Source organism: Coffea eugenioides, chromosome 11 (genome assembly GCF_003713205.1).
Source record: "Coffea eugenioides isolate CCC68of chromosome 11, Ceug_1.0, whole genome shotgun sequence".
NCBI classification, from domain to species: Eukaryota; Viridiplantae; Streptophyta; class Magnoliopsida; order Gentianales; family Rubiaceae; genus Coffea; species Coffea eugenioides.
This window is the reverse complement of record NC_040045.1, coordinates 51,317,411-51,337,325: the sequence shown is the minus strand read 5'-3', so window position 1 is coordinate 51,337,325 and position 19,915 is coordinate 51,317,411. Positions and strand designations below refer to the sequence as shown.

At 37.4% G+C, this 19,915-nt stretch overlaps 4 protein-coding genes across 4 annotated transcripts; 2 read left to right on the top strand and 2 right to left on the bottom strand.

Moving 5' to 3' along the window:
* The first annotated feature begins 706 nt into the window (after window positions 1-706).
* On the top strand, window positions 707-2,248 carry LOC113754020. Its single transcript, XM_027298334.1, has 2 exons — window positions 707-1,025; window positions 1,390-2,248. The coding sequence occupies exon 2, from the start codon at window positions 1,409-1,411 to the stop codon at window positions 1,961-1,963; it is 555 nt and encodes a 184-aa protein (XP_027154135.1). The 5' UTR covers window positions 707-1,025; window positions 1,390-1,408; the 3' UTR covers window positions 1,964-2,248.
* Window positions 2,249-2,460: 212 nt separating this feature from the next.
* Window positions 2,461-7,392, bottom strand: LOC113752854 (protein ALTERED XYLOGLUCAN 4-like). The gene is made up of 4 exons (XM_027296900.1): window positions 7,292-7,392; window positions 6,352-6,419; window positions 5,916-6,199; window positions 2,461-3,794 (listed from the first exon to the last, which is right to left on the bottom strand). Exons 1-4 carry the CDS (start codon window positions 7,390-7,392, stop codon window positions 2,979-2,981), a joined length of 1,269 nt encoding a protein of 422 aa, XP_027152701.1. The 3' UTR covers window positions 2,461-2,978.
* A 668-nt stretch (window positions 7,393-8,060) lies between these two features.
* Window positions 8,061-10,249, bottom strand: LOC113752852 (protein ALTERED XYLOGLUCAN 4-like). Its single transcript, XM_027296899.1, has 3 exons — window positions 10,057-10,249; window positions 9,626-9,909; window positions 8,061-8,843 (listed from the first exon to the last, which is right to left on the bottom strand). Exons 1-3 carry the CDS (start codon window positions 10,247-10,249, stop codon window positions 8,061-8,063), a joined length of 1,260 nt encoding a protein of 419 aa, XP_027152700.1.
* Window positions 10,250-12,924: 2,675 nt separating this feature from the next.
* Window positions 12,925-13,470, top strand: LOC113752851 (agamous-like MADS-box protein AGL62). The gene has a single exon (XM_027296898.1). The coding sequence runs from the start codon at window positions 12,925-12,927 to the stop codon at window positions 13,468-13,470; it is 546 nt and encodes a 181-aa protein (XP_027152699.1).
* Window positions 13,471-19,915: the final 6,445 nt, after the last annotated feature.

Here is a 19,915-nt window from a genome sequence, read left to right as displayed (position 1 = left end):
TTCAAATTCGATCAATATCGAGATCAAGTTGGCCAAATCGAACTTAAGTTCAAAAATATTAAGATTGTTAGCGCGCGATATATATTTTTTATTTTTTATTTTAATAGTAAAATTACACATATATCATTTATATTTTATTATTTATTAAGAAAAAAAATATAATTTTTTTTTATTTTTTATTTTTTTGAACTCGAACTTTAAATTGGTAGCTCGTCGACCTCAAGCTCGAATTGGAGCGTGATAAAACTAAGTCAAGGTTCAACTCGATTAGATCAAAGTTCGACTCGATTCGACTCATTTGCAGCTCTAGTCCAAGGATTCTACGCTGTAATTGGGGGAGGGTTGGGTGATAAGTTGGGAGAAGTTATAAGTAACAGATTTTAAATTCAAATTTTCTTACTTAAAAAAAAATCTACACCGTGCTTTAATTAATTAAAGAATAAATTTTATATACATTGACAGTGTATATATTATAATTATTGGATAAAAATCTACACAATACTTTAATTAATTAAAATATAAATCTTATATTTATTGACAGTGTATATATTACACTTGTTGAATCCATGATATCTGTCAATATAGTAAAAATTAATCTTTAATTTAAAAAAAATTAAGGAGATGTACTACTTAAGAGTAGTATGATAGTTGAGCATTTTCCTACCCTCTTACTTTTTCTCCCCGTCCCCGGCCGCAGCGATCGAAAGAAATTTCTTGGGACTATTTTATTTCCAACTCCCCCCAAGACTAAGCTATCCAGCCTGCTTTGCTCCTAACCCTTTTTTATTTCCATGGGTACCCCCTATTCCTTGTGTCCTTTTCCTTGTTAAAGCATCAAAACTTCAACACAGAAACTTTTTAATACATATTCCCCCTCCTCCGCACTTCAACTCTAGTTTTTGTTTTTCCATTTTTTTTCCTTTTCTCCACACCCGAGCCCGGCCTGCAGCTCGAATTGTGGCCATTCTGTTCTTACAGTCCCCAAATTGCCTCCCTGCTGTTCATCTGCCTCTAATCTCAATTGGGTAAGTTCTAACTTTTTTTGCCTTTCCTGCTGTCCGTGCTGTTTTTGCACCTTGCATATTCACGTATTTTGGGGTTGAGGGCTAGGGGGGTGGGGGTGGGGATGGAGGTGGAGGTGGGGGTTTCGTAAGCATATTTACTTTGATGGGCTCACTCTAATTATCTATTTATCTTGATTTTCGTGGTTCTTTAAATTCACTCTGGTTATGTGTGACACTGAGATCTAGTTCAATTCCATTGTTTTATTTTTAATTGCTGTTTTAGCTTGTTGCTTTACGTTCTGTTTAGCTGGTCAATTGTAAAATGATTGCCAGTTATGTGTTTTCTCTTTAACCCCTAAGGATATGGTTACTAATTTGTTGGCAGGAGGTTGAATTTAGAGCCAATGTCACAAGGTTATGCATTGGAGCTTTACTTTGATCCTGCACTTGAAAACCAGGTCTTGAAGGCCTGGAATGTGTTGGCTCGCCGACAGATTAGTACTCAGCTTATTGAAATTGAATCCAGACCCCACATTACCTTATTTTCTAGCCCGCTTGTCGATGTCTCAAAACTTGAAAACACTGTGAAAAACTTTGCTTCAAAGCAAGAACCTTTGCCGTTGTCATTTTCTTCAATTGGAAGCCTTGCTAATGACAACAACGTTCTCTTTCTTGCGCCAACACCATCCTTATCTCTCATTCAATTCCACCTTCAATTGTGTGATGCAATGAGAAAAGATGGCATTGAAATTGGGGAGGATTATCGCCCTGATTCATGGATTCCACATTGTCCTGTTGCCGAAGAAGTGCCAAAGGCTCGAATGGCTGAGGCATTTACTGTTTTACGGGATTTGAAGATGCCAGTCACTGGATATGCAATGGATATTGCATTGGTTGAGTATCCACCAGTCCGCGAACTATGCTCCTTTGTGCTTGGTGGCGGCACTGTTGAACCTTGAGACTTCAGATATCTTGCCCTGATAGTCAATGGTAATGTGAAATTAGGTACTAAATTTTTGTTCCTTGCATTTTCTTGTTGTACAAACTGGTTGTAGATTGCAGCAACGGTGCTATAGTAGTGAGATGACTCTTTATAGCTCTATGAACTGAAAGGCGAGTTGAATTTTGTTCTTGTCCGTGGTATTTTTCGTTAAAAATTAAGTTATTCATGTGGATGCGCCTATGAACTATGTCTATATTTTTGTTGGTGATTATTACACTGGCTATTGGACTTAGGCGTATCATTCCTAGGATTTATATATGCTTTTGCGCTTTACTTGGTTTTGTTTTTTAAGGAAATGTTCCAAGTTCAGAGGTTACTGATGGTGTATTTACTCTTTCACATTTCAATGCAGTAGTTGTGCAAACAGTAGCAATATAGACAAAATCTTCCAAGGATATATATATATAAAATCCTTAAAGCGGCTGTCTGGGTCTCCTGTTGAAGTACAAGACACTAATAGGACTTGACCTTTCTCTTTTCTTTTTTTTTTTTCCCTTCTTGGTAAAGAATAGGACTTTAGCCTTGCTTAGCTTGAAAATTTATTTGAATTGCCTTGCTGACAACTACATATTATTTCCTTTACTTTCTCAGCCAAATGGTATATTCTATTGGAAATTATGTCAGCGAGCAATTCCCCTTCTTTAGTCTGTGGTTTCATATAATCTTCTAATATTTTACATTTTAGAAAGTACTGAGTATTTTTGTCTTAAGAAGTGATTGGCCCCTGAGCATGACACGGTTCTGAAGAAATTCAGGTTCTTGAATAATAACTGGCTGTATATTTTAACAGCACCACCAAATCCCTGCTTCGACATCTTTTATCTGTTATCAGTTTCTTTTAGGCCTAAAAAGATGAAATGGATGAGGGCGGTGGGATCTCTCAAGTCTCAACTGCTTGGCGGACTGCTGGTGGTTGATGAGTATACTGTGAAATACATTTGATTTAGCACATCTTTGATTCTATTTGCGTTTCACCTTCTTCCTATGAATCTTGAGCCATGCGTTCTAGAGCCGAGAGGATTGCGGGATTGTCTTCGGAGCACTTGAAGTAAAAAGTCGTTCCAAGTGTCAATGGGTCCTGGCAAACACCAGTGGATGCAGTCACTGTATCCCTTCATCCATTGGTTTCCCCAGTGTAACCCAGGGTGGCCATCAGGCCTCATAAGCATAGCTCTTGTAACATCAAGAATATCAAATGCATTCCCTTTTTTCTCTCCCAATTTGCGTGCACTGTCAATCTCTGCCAATTGAATCCTCCTATAATACCAATCCAGGCCACCACCATCCTTAATCTCCTCTGGGGCCAATGGGCTCGTTCTAGTGCAGGTCCCTCCAGTGTTCCATCCGCCATTCTCAAACTGGGATGGTGAGAATGTTCTTAATATAGTCACAATCCTCGGGCAGTTGTTGCAGTCGTTTATGTGCTTAAGAGCAAGTCTAAAAGCTTTTTGGATGGCAAAGCCGGGACCGAGGTCCGTCACATTAGTCTCCTGGCAGTAAATACATCCAACAAAACGACCGCCCTCATACAGGTAGTTGGGTCTGAAGAACCACTGGCCATCCGAGATAATGGCGTAGTCGATGGCAGATAGTTTTTGCACCCAACTCTCGTCGATCTTGTCAAGGTGCAAATGGAATCCGCCGGTTGCTGACCCATTTACTATTATCTCCGAGGCTGAGACGAGGAATTGGGTCCAGAGGACAATGATGGTGAAGTTGTGACGAGGAAAGTGGCATGTTGCGGTTCGGTCTTCCGCATCCCTGTATACTTGGTTTGGCGTTTCTTCCTGCAAAATGGAGTTCCTTGAAGCTAAAATTATTCTTAGATTTATAGCGGCGCAGCTCGTTATCGCATATTAGAAAGTCGGGAAATCCTCTGTAAAAGATTGATCTTCGTCATCAAGGTCTATAGATAGACATACAAGTTTGCCGACATTAGGGGAAGATTTCATGGTGAGGAATGCTGCAAGAACCTGATATTGTTTTTGGCCAGTAGAAGAATCATAGGAAAATGAGGAATTGGTAAATATGCCTTCTTTTTTTTTCGGTTGGTTGAACTTTTGATTCATCAAAAACTAAAAGTTCCATTAATTATCAATAGCTTCCTAATATATTTCGTTTTTTTTTTTGAATCAAAGAAAAAACAGTAACTTCAACTTTCTTTTTCCTTCCTATAACTCTTAATTGACTTTTTCACGTAACTTTCTTCTAATTAAATGTAGCCTATTAAGGGCGACTAAGGCTATTGACAGATTTTTACCAATAGCTACTGGAATTAGGTTACACGTTGTTTCGTATCGACAATTTATTTTTAAAAAAAGAACTAAAAATCTGAAATAAATATTGTTGGCCATAGTTTATAGTAAAAGATGGCTAATTACTTGCATGCCAATCATGTAATTACTTGAAATACGATCAAATTTGGTTGACAAAAAAAAAAAAATTTAGGTTAAAAACTAATTACTCACGTGACCAGCGTATGAATACTTGGTCACTTTTTATTACAGAGTATGGCCAGTAATATTTTATTACTTTTTTAGTTTTGGGATATTAAAATTGCTTATAAAATCTCTCTAAATTAGTAAGTTGGATAGTATATCCAACTGGATCGTGACTAACATGCCACCACTGCTAGTACAATGGGTTCAATGGTTGGCATGTTTGAATGTTTGATTTTTTTTTTTTGGTAAATAAAGATGCATTAAAAATAAATCAAGTCAACAGAGTGCAAATTAAGGTACAGTCATCCGTGGGGTGGAAACCCCCTTTAAGTCTTGCAAAAGTAAGGGAAGTACAAAATTAGGACATAATTCAAAAAAAGTGAAGTCTTGAGTGTTGCTTCTTCCCCAGTTGGCAAGGATGTCTGCACATTTGTTTGCTTCTCTATAATTATGATGAAAACATACTTTCTGGAATGTAGTCAATAGCTCCCTGCAATCAAGAATAATAGGTGCAAGTTCATGAGAAATAAGATTATTTGACTTACACAAGGAGAATATAAAGGCAGAGTCCATCTCCACTTCGAGAGAGTGGATGTTGAGTTTTTTTGCAAGTTGTAAGCCTTCTCTAAGAGCCCAACATTCAGCAGAAGGAACTGAACAGAAGCCTAAATTTCTTGCAAAGCCCGCAATCCATATCCCATTTGAATCACGAATTATGCCGCCAGCTCCTGCCTGGTTTGTTGGTCCAGAGACTGAACCATCAGTGTTGAGCTTGGCGAAACCTATAGCAGGGGGGATCCATCTGATGAATTTTTCTTGTCTAGGGGATCTGGAGATGTGAGAACCAGGCCCTAGTAGGTAAAATTCATGAGCATGGTGTAGACAAAACTTGATAGGATCATCAATTTTGTTTTTTTGAAAGATCATGGCATTGCGAGCTTGCCAGAGGCTCCAACAACCAAAGCTAAAGATGGTTCCCCAAGGAATAAGGTTGAAAGGGGAAGGAATGTTGGACGAGCATCCATCCTTGATCCAGGAATAGAAATCCGAGCTGATTTGGAGGGAGTTTTGGGAGGGATGGGTGAGTTTAAGCCAGAAGGAGGTTGCTTGGGGACAAGATCTTAGTACGTGATTCGAATCTTCAGAAGGAGCTTGACAAAAAGGGCAAGAGGCTTCGGACAGAATTGTGCGATGTGTGAGAAGACTTTTTGAAGGGAGTCTATCCTGGGATGCTAGCCAAATGAAATGCTTGACTTTTGAGGAGGTATTAACTTTCCAAATCCAGCGGAAGTGGGATGGAGCTCTAGATCTTAGTACGTGTTTGAATGTTTGATGATGTAGTTGCTGTCTTTTGTGCAGATATTAAAATAAAATTATTTTTTTTCATAAAAAGATCAAAGACAAAAATAAAAAATAAAAAATAAAAAGTTGACACGTCTGAATGAGCCAAGGATTTCAACAACTAACCGCAGACAGTAAACAGAGAAGCGATTCCATCTGATTCCTGGCAAGGGAGTCACCGATGAAAGCCATCGTCTTTCCTTGAACAATGTTCAGGAAGCTCCTGGGGTTGAAGACTGGAAGTTCGCATTGGTCTGGCTTCCATCTCCAGTGAAGGAAGTCCTTGTCCGTCCGTCCGTGCAATAAGCAGTTCCTCTGATAGGGCAACGTTTTACAGCTAAAATTTGTATATAAAGGCCCTCTCACATCCCGAATCCAACGGCCCGTAAACAAGTCACATCTTTCATCATCTACAAAACCAAATGACAGAGCATCTTATATTTATAATTAGTGCTAGTGATACTACATTAATTTTCACAAGCAGCAGAAGAAATGAAAGAGGAGGAAGGAAGTTCTTGTCAAGATTATAAACGATGAAATGACCGATGGGTACCTAGCTTACCATTTCCGGGCTGAACTAAGGAGTTTCTTTGGTCAAAATGGTGTCCATGTGTGGAGTTGAAGACGAACCTGAGGGAATTGGAAGCACACAAGACATAGAAACTGAGCAAGATGGTAAAACATAATGAGTAGATTAGAAAAGATGGTCGTCGGTTAACCAAGGTGAGAAGTTTCTCTTTGTCGATGAGGTAATGCTCATGAATACGTCGGCATACTTTTGAAGTTGGCTTCATCTTGAGTCGACTCTGGTCTCTCTCTGATGTGATTTCTGTGTGCATACGAGAATCTAATTCGATCAAAGCTCATACAAATGTATGATGCGCAATTCGACAAATCCTAAGTGCTGCCCCCGGTTTTTGTCTGTTCCAAAGATAGGGGCTTTCACAAGACTCCCTGCAGTTCATTGGTCTTTGAGCACCTTTTAATGTTTAGATGAATGGAGAAGTGAATTAGTGACAGAGGTCATGAAGGTAGAAGATCATGAATTCATGATAGATGTTGTGTTTGGCCTTGAATTCTCGCGTTCAATGCCCTGACTTCTGGTGTTTGACCGTTGGCCTTTTTGTCTTGCTGTCACTTTCCCGTCTCTCCCGTCCACCTTGATGTCCATGTTTTCTTCTTTTTAGCGTGATTGGAGCTGCTGTGGATCCGTAACTCGTAGTTGTAGGTGAACTAGCCAGCTTAGCTAATGACTTTCTTTTCTTTTGTTTTCTTCTTTTCTTCCATCGTGAATCATGCAAAGGCAAGAAAAGAAAAGAGTCTGAACACTCATCCTTAATGAATCCATCTTCCACAAGCAACAAACTCTCTAGGCGACCCGATTCTTTTCTATAATGGGAAAATGCGCATAATGGCTTCTTATGGGCTTAGTTCTGTTACTTAAGCCTCCACAGTGTACCTGAATCACTAATTTGAATCATAATTGCCCAACAAATGATTACTCAAGCGCCGCTTCTCCACTCATTGATTCATATTGAATATTGGGCATTTGTTTAGGTCTTTGCTTAGAGAATTTGCGAGCAGTGGACATGTTCTTGGACATCTGTCCAAAGCGTGCTTAAAGATGAAGATGGGTGGTTAATATTTTTGCGTGCTCCCAAGAAAGGCACCTCAAAAGGCGCCCTAATGACATCCTACGGTTAAGTATCCTATGTTGAAAGAGAGATAAGGAAGTAATCGTAATTAATTAATCTACCCGGGGAACACGTTTATACGCATGTCAGAATCTCATTCGTTCTCTCCACTGAATGTAAAAACTGTCTTCTGATAAAACTGGCGCTGAAAAGGACTGAAGGCACTCGTCATTAATCCTTTGATCGGCCACCCGATTTTATCCTACAGTATACAATTTCTGAAATTTCATTGCAGAACCTCATACCGTGGTCATTCTGATGAAACCGTCAGACATTTTTTTTCCCCCAACTTTGCTAGTAACAAAGTAACAGTGCATGTTTATAATGCTGAAAGCACCCCCGCATGACCTGACTGCCACAGAAGCTCTATGTATGGATGGATTACAGCTCTTAGCTGGTCAATCAAAGTCTTCGCTACCTAGTTCTATTAATATCAAATGAATCTATAACATGATAAACAACCTAACATGTGATGCCGTGGCCTTTCGTATCTGATTGATGAGTACTGAAAAATAACTTCGAATTAGTTATGATCTCTTTTATTCATATCCCTCCATCAAAATGATCTTGAACCATGTCATCTGGATCGAAGAGGAAAATGGGATTGTCTCCTGAGCACCTCAAGCAAAAATTCATTCCAAACATCAATAGGCCCAGGCAAGCACCAATGGACACAATCACTGTATCCCTTCTTTTTGTTTCGCCAGTGTAATCCAGGGTGGCCATCAGGCCTCATCAGCATTGCCCCAGTGACATCTAGAACATCAAATCTATTCCCAATTTTCTCTCCCCGTTTGCGGGCACTCTCAATTTCTGCCATTTGGATGTTCCTGTACTCCATGTCTGCGCCACCAGCGTCCTGAATCTCCTCCGGGGCTAATGGGCTCGTTCTGACACAGCTCCCCCCAGTCTTCCATGTCCCATTCTCAAACTGGGATGGCGAAATTGTTCTCAACAAAGTTAAAATCCCAAAGCAATTCTTGCAATCGTTTATGTACTTAAAAGCGGTTCTAAATGCTCTTTGGATGGCAAGGCCCGGACCGAGGTCAGTCACATTAGGCTCCTGGCAGTAAATACATCCAATAAGATTGCCACCCTCGTATAGGTAATTCTGCCTGAGGAACCATTGGGCATCCGAAAAAATGGCATAATCTACGACTGGTAGTTTGGGCGCCCAATTATCATCAACCTTGTCCAGGTGCACATCAAAACCGCCGGTTACTGACCCATTGACTATTGTCTGCGAGGAAGTGACAAGGAATCGGGACCAGAGGGACATCATTGTGAAGTTGTAATGAGGAAAATGCCATGTCCTGAATCGGTCTTTGGCGTCCTTGTATACGTCTTTTGGGGTTTCCTCCTGCAATTCATGGAGTTACTTAAATAGATAATTAAGTTAAACTAGTAGAAATAAGAGATGTCCCAATCCAACATCAAACAATTCATCTTCTAAAAAACTTTAAAAAAAAAAATCATCTTCTCATCATTGTTTGTAAACCATTTCCAAACTTTGAGGGGGACGACTTTGTCATAGGAAACCATGCAAAGCTCGTAGAAATAAGAGATTAACTGGTTCAATAGACGTAAAATTTTTCTTACAGATTAAGTGGTTTAAATGGGTGTAAAACTTTTCATACTATACGAAATTTTTGACATGCAAATTAACATTTTTCTAGTTTTTTTTTTTTTTATGTTCAGGCACAATTCATCTTCCCAAAAGATATCACTGACAAAATACCAAACAATAAATTAGTTAAAAAGATGAAGTATTTCCTAGGTAGCAAATAGTGTGTAAATAGGAGGAAATGGAAAATTGATGTACGTGCTGGCTTCCAAAGTCGAGCATCTTAACTTTACTAGTTCGATATTAGTGTTCAGCTGTTAAAAAAAAAAAAAAAAAAAAAAAACTTACAGATATGATATGTGGACATGCTAAGAAAAATGGACGACGCAGGTATTTAACTCGAGAAAAGAATGTGTGAAGTCAGGTGGGATGAAAAATATTGGTCCATCCAAAACAATCCGAGATTGTGGCATAATTTTCTCTGTTTTTAATGTTGAAAAAACTATCAAGTGATAAAGTTGTGGTTACAGGATAGACATGTGTGAGTGAAGGCGAGAAGAATGTGTACAACAACAAACCGTAGACAGTAAACAGAGCAGCGATTCCATCTGATTCCGGGAAACTGAGTCACCTATGAAAGCCATTGTTTTTCCCCGTGCGATGCTTAGGAAGCTCCTGGGATCGAAGACGGGAAGTTCACATTCGTCGGGCTTCCATCTCCAATGAAGGAAATCCTTATCCATCCTCTCATGCAAGAAACAATTCTTCTTGTCCGGGATCGTTTTACAGCTGAAATTCGTGTACAAAGGACCTTTCTCGTCCCAAATCCAACGACCCTTAAACAAGTTACATTTTTCATCTTCTGCCAAAAAATAATAATAATAATAATAATACGACAGCAGAAGTGAGTTTGGATGTGTCTAAAATTCTGAATTAAATAGTGCGATCAGATTCTTTCGTGATGAGACGATGGATTATACTGTATACAAGGAGCTGCTTAATTAATTACCTTTGGCAGGAGGATGTAGCGAGGATGATGAGTTGCTTGGGACATAGCCTACATTTTTGGCGGTGAAGTTGATGGAATCGGGGGCACGCAGTGCGTAGAATATGAGCAATATCGTAAAGCACACAGAGCAGATCAACAGCAGTGGTCGGCTAAGCAATATGAAAATTTTCTCTTGTTGACGAAACAATAGCATTGCTGAATATTTGCTCTAAAATTTGAGGATGGCTTCATCTGATGCCTAGACTCTTTAATTCGGGTGGAGGAGATATCTTGAGAGACTTTGAGCGTTAAATAGGTATTAAAAGGATTGGAAAATAACAAGACTATATTAGAGACCATCCGTAACTATTTGATAGTATCCCAATACACTTAAAAGTATTTGATTGACCTCCCAACTTAATCTTATCTTTATCCGTATATATAATATATCAGGTAGTTTCACCCTCTATAAAATAGACACTCACGGGTTGTTAAGATCTCAAAAGCCCTTGCTCATATTCTCCTCAACCCTTGCTCAATCGATTCATGTAGTTGTATTAACATTTGCATATTTGCAACTTCAGATAGATGTAAATGTAAAAAAGGAAAGTGATGGATACTACTATAATTACAAACTGTCCTGTGGAAAGATGTTGTTTTGCAAATTGCTCAGCATTTTGCATCCCATAATCTTTGAAACTATTACATTCATCCCTGCAATCGCCTCAGGTGAAGCTAAAAACACTTTCCACCCTACTAAAAAAGGTTGTTTGACCTATTCAAAACTTAAAGATTTGTCAACAATAGAACAATTTTTAGAGATTTAGAAACCAAATTTGCAATACTATATTTATGGCCCTATTTTTGTGTATAACAACTATAGTTATTTATTTGTTCCTGTTCATGTAAAGTACGAGAGAAATGAGAAATAAAGTAACTGAAGCTACGAATGCCGTGATTTTTCAAATTCTGACTTTTTTCTTTTTACAATAATGTTTTCATCTTTCACACCCATGAAAAAGTCGGTCTATTTCAAGTAAATTCTCTGTATGATATTGAAGTTTAAATTCATCTATTGCTAAACTTTTTTACTCAAATGTATGGATTTTAAATGCTAATTGCCTTCAACACTATGGAGGATTTTATTTGTAGAAATGGTTTAAAGAATAATATATTTGTTTTTACTGTCTCTCATGGAAAATAGAAGTGACTATATATTAGCTACAACATAAATCTTTATTGACTTGCACTCCCTCAAAATGGTTCCAATTTAGTACTTTTTTTATTGGTTTGTAAAATGTTCATTTTTTTTAATAGTCCAATGGTATTAAGGGCACTAAAATTGTCTCTCTCCTCCAACATGAATTTTCTAATATTAATTTTGGTTAGAAGAGTTGACAATGTTACCAAAATGTCAATTCAAGGGGTGCTAAGTGAGATTTTAAAAATTTCAAGGGAATTAAGTGATACTTCGTGAAACCTCAAAGGAGGTTTCTGAAATTATTCCTTCCTCAAATAGTCAAATTCTTTATAATTGCATTTCAACACATACGAAAACAATTGCTATTTTCTTTTCTTGGTTTGTAGATAAATGTATTGTAGTGATTTAATATATGTAAAATAAAAAGGTGATTGAGAAAAATATATCTACGAAAATTGTAATTTTTTTTTAAAAAATGGCAAACCAAATAAAAGCATTTACCCTTTCATCGCACCATCTTTGTTGCACTCAAAACTTTTCGAGATTAAACATGCTTTTGTTGCATAGAATATTAATAAAAAAAAGGTTGGTGATGTCCATCTATTCTACTTTTAAAATCTATCGTAACGAGACAAGTAAAATTGTGGTTTAGTATAGTTTTAATCGGTTGTTATACTTTCCACAATATTTTGTGTACGCCTACAAAAAAGTGTTGTACTTCGTACGACATACGGTGTAGAAAATAAAATTCACACTTTTAGTAAATTAAAAAAATAAAAAATCATTTATACAACAAAATAATATAAGTGTAAGTTAAAACATATAGCAAGTCGTACTTGTCCCAACTCCCAACTTCCACAAAAAAAAAAAAAAAAAAGTCAATATTCAATAGTGCGGCGTTTATGCCACGTCAGATATTGCTGCCGGATTCTAGACATTTTTTTTAAAAAAAAATTTTGGTAAGTTGAACAAGGAACAGGAAGTACAAAATGCGAATGAAAAGGAAAAATAAGTTGCTCTTTTTCTGGCCTACCGGAACCCACAATTTAGGAACCCATCAGTGAGAGTTTCTTAGTTAGAAATTTGACGAAAAAATGGAAAGCCCAAATTACTCTAAAAATTCTGCAGGGAAAGTCTTAGGAGGATGTTGCTAGAAAAAAAAAATTTGTGCGGCTAGTAAAGCAAATATACACTGCAGTGTCTGTGCCATGTCAGATCGATCATGCTCCGAGTCCGAGGGAAAATTCTTAAGTTTTGGAAATTAAAGTTAGTACGAGAAAAAGGAAGTACGAGAATTCTTTTAAGTTTTGGAAATTAAAGTTGCTCTTTTTTTTTTTTTTTTTTTTTTTTTTTTTAACCTAGTTAGAGGAATCTACGATTTAAGAAACTTATTAATATGCCTCCTCTTTTTACCCAGAGGAATCCACGATTTTGGAAGCTTATTAGTGATAGTTTCTTAATTTTTCCTTAAAAAGTTGCAAATTTAACCAAAACGAAAAAAGAAAAACTGAAAGCTCAGAATATGTTAAAGATTCTGCAGAGAAATTATCGACCATAGTCGGTGAACTTACAGAATTATTATATATACCTACGTACATGGCTGGCAAGGTACGTAGTTTTCCTTCAAATCTTGAGCAAACTGTTTTCTCTGTCCCGAAAGCTTATACTACTATTATCCTTGTTCAGCAATGGAAGCCACAGTGAAGAGAAAAGGCGGCTCTGGTCGAAAGAAGATTGAAATCAAGAAAATCGAGAACAAGTGCTACCTGCAAGCCACGTTTTCAAAACGTCGTACGAGTTTGTTCAGGAAGGCTGCGGAACTCAGTGCTACCTGTGGAGTTGACGTTGCCGTGATTGTTCAATCTCCAGGAGGAAACGTCTTCGCCGCTGGCGGCCGGTCCTCCGTCACCACCATCGTTGATCGTTATCTTGCGGCAACCTCATCAACCCCTAACAACGCTGATCAGTTTCCGCAAGCTGACGGTGGTGGTCAAGAACGTGATCAGGATGAGGAACAGTATGCGCAGATTCTCAAAGAGATTGAGGCTGAAAAGATAAAAGAGAAAAGTTTAATGGAAAGTCAGGGCGGCGAAGGATTTTGGTGGGAAAGGGGCTTTGATGATCTTGACGTGAATGAACTTGAAGAACATATCGCTGCCATGGAAACTTTGAGGAAGAATGTATCGGCTAAGGCAGAAGAGAAGGCCAAGGCTAATAATATTGCTGCTTCCTAGTGGCACTGGGCTTCCAGTCCATGACTGCAAGTCCAATTAATTTTCTCTGTGAACTTTGATATTCCTGATTGCAGCGGGTCAATTAGATACTACTATATTACTAGATTAGAAGAATTTATAATTTTTTAAATTTAATTTTACTTTGTGTTTTGGAAGTGAATAAATATTTATCTAGAATTATCAACTGACTTCTTGTTGAGAAATTCGAGAAACGTAGTGGAAAAAAAAAAGAATTACTATCCTTTCCTAATTGTTTTATTTATCTCTCTATTGAAGGCTTTCTCTGTTTGCAGTGGTGGTTCATGAAGATTGACAATGGGTTTAATCTTTACTCGCATCATCCGATGCACATCACAATTTGGGCTACTATATTTTTGTTCTTAATTTCCTGACATGAGTAGTAGCAAGAATTATATACTGCATGGGTTTCTTTGGAAGTAAGGGGAGAGCTAACTCTATTGACAAGATGAAGACATCAAGGGAAATCAACAAAAAGAAAGCATATGCCATTTGTTCATTACATGCATCCTAGCTAAGAATGGCAATGGAGCGGGTGCCCGCGGGGATATAAATGGGGCGGGGCAGGGGCAGGGATAGGGGCAAAATATTTCCCCCCGCCTTAAAACGTGGCAGGGGTAGGGAAACATACACCCGCCCCGATCCTCGCATACAATAAAATAAATAAATAAATATATATATATAATACAATCCTAAATTTCTCAAAGTTGCACCATTACTTACAAGTACAACACTAGTCAGTGTCAACGGCCGCCGCAACAACTGAAGAAATTTCTTAAACTATTGTTGATTTGTTTCTAACGCCCCCCCCCAAGACTAAGTTATCCAATTCCAACCAGTTTTTGCTTCTAACCTTTTTTATTTCGATCGGTTCCCTTCCTCCGCACTGAATGTAACTTGACTTATTATGCTTTATTTCCATCTTGACAGCTTTTTAATCTTATTTAACATTGTTTACAATTGTATTATTGTAAATGAACATTCATGATAAGTTGATTTCTTCCCCCGCATTGATTGGATTCACGTACAAATCTATGCACGCCCCGTAGTATATTGTACCTTTTTTATTTTAAATTTCTCAGCATAATTAATTTTAGGGAGAACTGCACAAATAATCCTCACATATTGCAAATGTGAAAATTTAGTCCCTCAGATCGAAAATGATCAATTTTAGTCCTTATCAAATAAAAAAGGATCAATTTGAGTCCCTTTTCACTTTTCTGACTGATTTTTGCCCGGAATATCTCACGCGCACGACCACGTGACTGATAGGGTGTTAATTATTGGTTATTTTATTGTTAATTTTCCCCTTTATCCTTGCCAAATATTGTTTTAATTATTAATATTTACTTATATTTGGTATTGGACTCAATTTCAGGAAGTGAAACAGAAAATTACCAAAAAGGAGGGACTTGTATGGAAAAATGCAGACTTCTAAGGGCTTCAACCTTTGGGTCCTTGAATTGGTGGGGACCACAAGCTAGTGCAAGGCATTTAGTCATTTGGGCTTTTCAAAGAAAGCAACGTAGAGAGATTTGGAACAACAAGTACTTTGGAGGCTTTGTCCACATGTGCGGGGACCACGGATAAGAAGCATGAGTCATTTGGACTCTAGGAAAAGAAACGTACAAGACTTTGAATTTGGTGTGGGGACCACTAGAGATAGCATTAGACTTCCTTTTGGCTTTAAAAAGGGAGACAAACGTACAGAGAACTGTTATCAATCAATAGTTTTAGCTTAGGTTTTAGGATAATTTTAGTTTGCTTTTCTTAGCTTCTTCGCATGGTTGTTCTCCATTAATGGAGGACTAACCTCTCAATTCTAGTCAAGGGGACAACTGAAGACTTGGTTCAACAATTACTGTGAGATCAAATTTATTTTAATTGTTTCCTCCATTTATTGGTATTCATATGTTTCCTGCTTTTAACTGTTATAGCTCTTGTGTATGATTGGTTAGTGCGCAATAGTTAATTATTCATATAGGCTATTTTGGTAAATAGAGGTAATTGAATCCGTAATTGTTCGTTATCTCTATCTTAGTAGCGACTGGCGTAATTGGGTTTATGTCAGGGGAGCATACGATCTAATTTAAACAAACCCTCTTAGCGTGTTTGTTAGTTAGGATTGGGCCTTTCTAATTATTAATGCAATCTAGAAATTAAATCCTACGGTCGTACCTAGGGTTGTTTTTGGGTTAGAGAAATAGTTAACGGTCGTACCTTAGCTATCGAGAAATTAAGGAAAGGTTGGTTGTTTATCGCGTGCGATGACAACTATAACCAATCTATTAATAAATGTGGAATTATCTGTGAATCAATGATCAGTGCATGAACCATTTCTGAAGTGTACCCTTGGCTAGAGTTTTCCCTTAATTATTCCTCTTAATCAATTATTTTCTGCAGTTAATTTATTTAGTTAGCATTTAATCCAAAACCCCCCATACTTTGGACTCTAGAAGAAACGAATTATCCCCAGTCCCTGTGAATTCGACCCTACTCACCGCTATATACAAAATCTGTATTTTTCTCGAGTAGGTATTTATTATTGTACAGGTTCGGCACCTGTCAATTTTTGGCGCCGTTGCCGGGGACTGGTGCCTGATTAATTTGTTTCTTTTTGAGTTCATTTTTTTTTATTATTTTCCTCTTATTTTTTTATTATATATATAGTTTATGGCTGCTAATATTCCGTATTTTGGTGATAGACTGGATTTTATTTCTAGAAAGGGTTATGAAGCTTGTGCTTTTTCTAATGATCAATGGGCTGCTGCAAATTGTGGAACTTATTTTGCCTCAGATCATTCAATCGACATATGCCATGCATTTCAAGATGGTCTAAGTGCTCCAATAGATACTTTTGGAAATTTTTCGCCTCAATATCAAACATGGTATGACCCTATTTCAAACGGGTATGATCAAGGATGGTGGGATGATTCCAATTTTAATTATGAACAAAGGCCAAAAGATTTTCAACAGCTAGAGTTTCAAGAACCGTCATCCATGTCAGGTATGTCTCTTGAAGAAATAGTTGAATCACTAGCTACTAACACATATCTAATTCAACAGGAGACATATCAAATTCAACAGGAGGTACATCAACTTCAACAGGAGACACAGAAGATGAGTGAAGAGATGAAAGAAGGAAGGCGTGAATGGGCATCTAAAATGAGCAAATTGATTTCTCCAGTTTATGAAGAATTGCCCTCACCGACTATTATCGACCATGAGGAAGATGAGAGTGCAATTATTCTGACAAATGACATGGTACTGCAAGGGTCTCAAGAAGAAGAATCTAAAGATGCAGATGAAAAGAAAGTTGAAGCACAAGAATTGAGACCCCAACATCAAATGGTTCAAGTGAATGAATCCAGTGAACAATCTCCAAATGCGGTGACATCTCCTCCATTCCTTGATCAATATTTTCCTGACTCTTATTCTTTAATTCCTGTTAGTGAGATTGATTTAATTATACCAGAAAATTTTGAGTTTCATGACAGGAACAAGTTAAGAGTCACGATGGCAAAATATCTCAAACCAGTAAGTGCTCGTGATGGAGGAGTGAGTGCAGATTCAAGGTCATCACTTGATTGTTTGGCGCCATCAACTAGTCCATGGAAAATCGTAACTCGTGTGCTCAAAGATTACTCCATCTATGAGGGTTACCAGGATCATATTGAAGATGAAACATTGAAGCGAGCCACAAGATTTTATCCTCCGTGAACAAGCATAACATGTCTAGCCAAAGACATTAAAGAAAAGCGCTACTTGGGAGGCAACCCAAGACTATTTGTACCTTTTTTATTGTAAATTTCTCAAGCATAATTAATTTTAGGGAGAACTGCACAAATAATCCCTCACATATTGCAAATGTGAAAATTTAGTCCCTCAGATCGAAAATGATCAATTTTAGTCCTTATCAAATAAAAAAGGATCAATTTGAGTCCCTTTTCACTTTTCTGACTGATTTTTGCCCGGAATATCTCACGCGCACACCACGTGACCAACTTTTTAAGGGTAAAAATGCCAAACCACTTATATGTTGACCAAAACCAAAATGTAAAGGGCGAATACTTCCCAAAATTCTTGATGCTCAAAGACTTGACTGAGTCCAAGAATCCTCTATTCCGTAGTCCTTCATTACCCAAATCCCCGCACTAAAAGAAGCAAGAGAAGAAGGAAGAGGAAATTCTTTAGGAAACAAGCAAAGGCAACCATCCAAGGACCCCAGATAAGTGGTTTGGCATTTTGGTAAGGACTAAAATTGAGATAAGGAAGAAGAAGAAAAGCTCTGCGTAGCTATGGTTTCCATGGCTAGTGCAAGCGTAGCTCCTGCTCGATTCTCATACGGCAGGCCTCCATTTTCTGCTTCAGAGAAGCCGAGGAGAACGGTGGTGGTGAGGGCTGAAGCCATAAACCCAGGTATCAGGAAGACCGAAGACAAAGTGGTGGACTCTGTTGTTATCGCCGAACTGAATTTCATTTACCATCTCTTGCGTACTTGATCACTTCCAACTTTTCTGATTACCTTGTTGGATCATGGAAGGGAAACGTGTTTTCTTTTTCCCTTGTTTTGGGAATTAATCTGTCTGGAAGCCTTGTAGATTCATTCTTTGCTCAAAGTAAAATATGAACTTAATAGGCCTTTGTATTCAGACACTACCCTCTAGGCATTAAGCCTAAAACACTGATAGAAGTCAATTTTATCGTGAATGCCTAATATTTAATTATGTTAAGTGCGAATTCAGGCCATAGCCAGGGGTTTTTGATGACACAGTAAAAGTAAACATTCTTTTGAGCGGTGACGGATTGGTTGACTTGTTGGAGCAGGTGTTGGCGGTCTGGGACTTTCCCTTTATGCGATGGAAGCCATGTGAAGCACAATAAGGCTACTGGAGACAATGTTGGGCCTCTGCCAGTGAAGAAGCAGTGACTAGTAAATGACATAGCACTATTATACATTCTTGAATATTCCAAACTTGGTGCAGCATAGTATATCGTGTTCTGATGGGGAAATCTTTGTATGTTCTTAATGCAATATGATGATCTCTATCTGGAGTTGTAATAAAGTGATAGTTTTCTACTCCTGTAGTGGAAATTCCTTCTGATTTCAACTAGTTCAATCAGAACCGGAAAAGTGGTTTTGGCCCTTTACATTTTGGTTTTGGTCAACATATAAGTGGTTTGGCATTTTTACCCTTGAAAAGTTGGCCACGTGGTATGCACGTAAGATATTCCGGGCAAAAATCAGTCGGAAAAGTGAAAAGGGACTCAAATTGATCTTTTTTTATTTGATAAGGACTAAAATTGATCATTTTCGATCTGAGGGACTAAATTTTCACATTTGCAATATATGAGGGACTATTTGTGCAGTTCTCCCTTAATTTTATCTTACTCTAAAAGGGAGGGGGAGCTTAAAAGTGTATGAGACGCTAGAGAGGAAAAACCCAACTGGATTATGTGCAAAAATTCGAAAACTCGACCTAAAGCTAAATAGACTTTTAAATGTCTCATTGGCGGCCAATGTTACATTGTGCTCCTAATAAAAGTTTACTCTTTATATGATTGACTATTCATGTATGGGTCGAAATAGATAACCTTTTCAATTACGCTATGTGAGCAGAGTGTTGACGTGTTCAATCTTAACTCACATAAAATTAGGAGCGTAAACGAGTTTAAACAAGTTGAACATTTAATATTCAAACTTATTTGATTATTTTTGCGAGTTTAAAATTTTGTTCAAACTTGATTTGTTTACTTCTCGAGTCGAGCTCGAGCGAATTTTTTTCGAGTTGAACTTGAGTAGCCTTAAGTTTTTATATAAGTTTCATTTATATGCTAATTAAGCCAAGCTCAAACTAAATTTAAAAGTTTATCAAATACAAAATGCGTTTTAAACTTGATTTGATTAGCTAGTGAGCTAAAATCGAATAAGCTCTTATAGAGTCGAGGTTGATTCGAATATCAAATAATTTGGTTCATCTTTCAACTCTATATAAAAATATCATTCATTTAAGTCTAAAATTAGCTCAGCTATGCTCACATTTTTATAGCTCATGCTCGTTTGACAAAAAGAAAATGTTGAGTATTGGGCCTAATTCGAGCAGACTTAAATTCATGTCATGCATTTTTCATGTTCGAAAAATCTAGTTAAACTAAACAACCATTCAATCCATAAAATATCTAAATTTAAGTTGCAATATCCAATTTCATGAGAAAAAATAATATAGTTTATCATAACATCTATGAACTTATCAACTAGAGATTGCAAAAGAATAACTTTTCATAAAATTAGCCATCTAAATTTCAATAATTAGATGTTGCTTCAATATATGTGCATGTGTGTATATTACATAAAATAGTAACTGAGTCCCTTAATATATATATATATATAGGCAAAAACTTGGGTAAAATTGAGCCATTAGGTTTA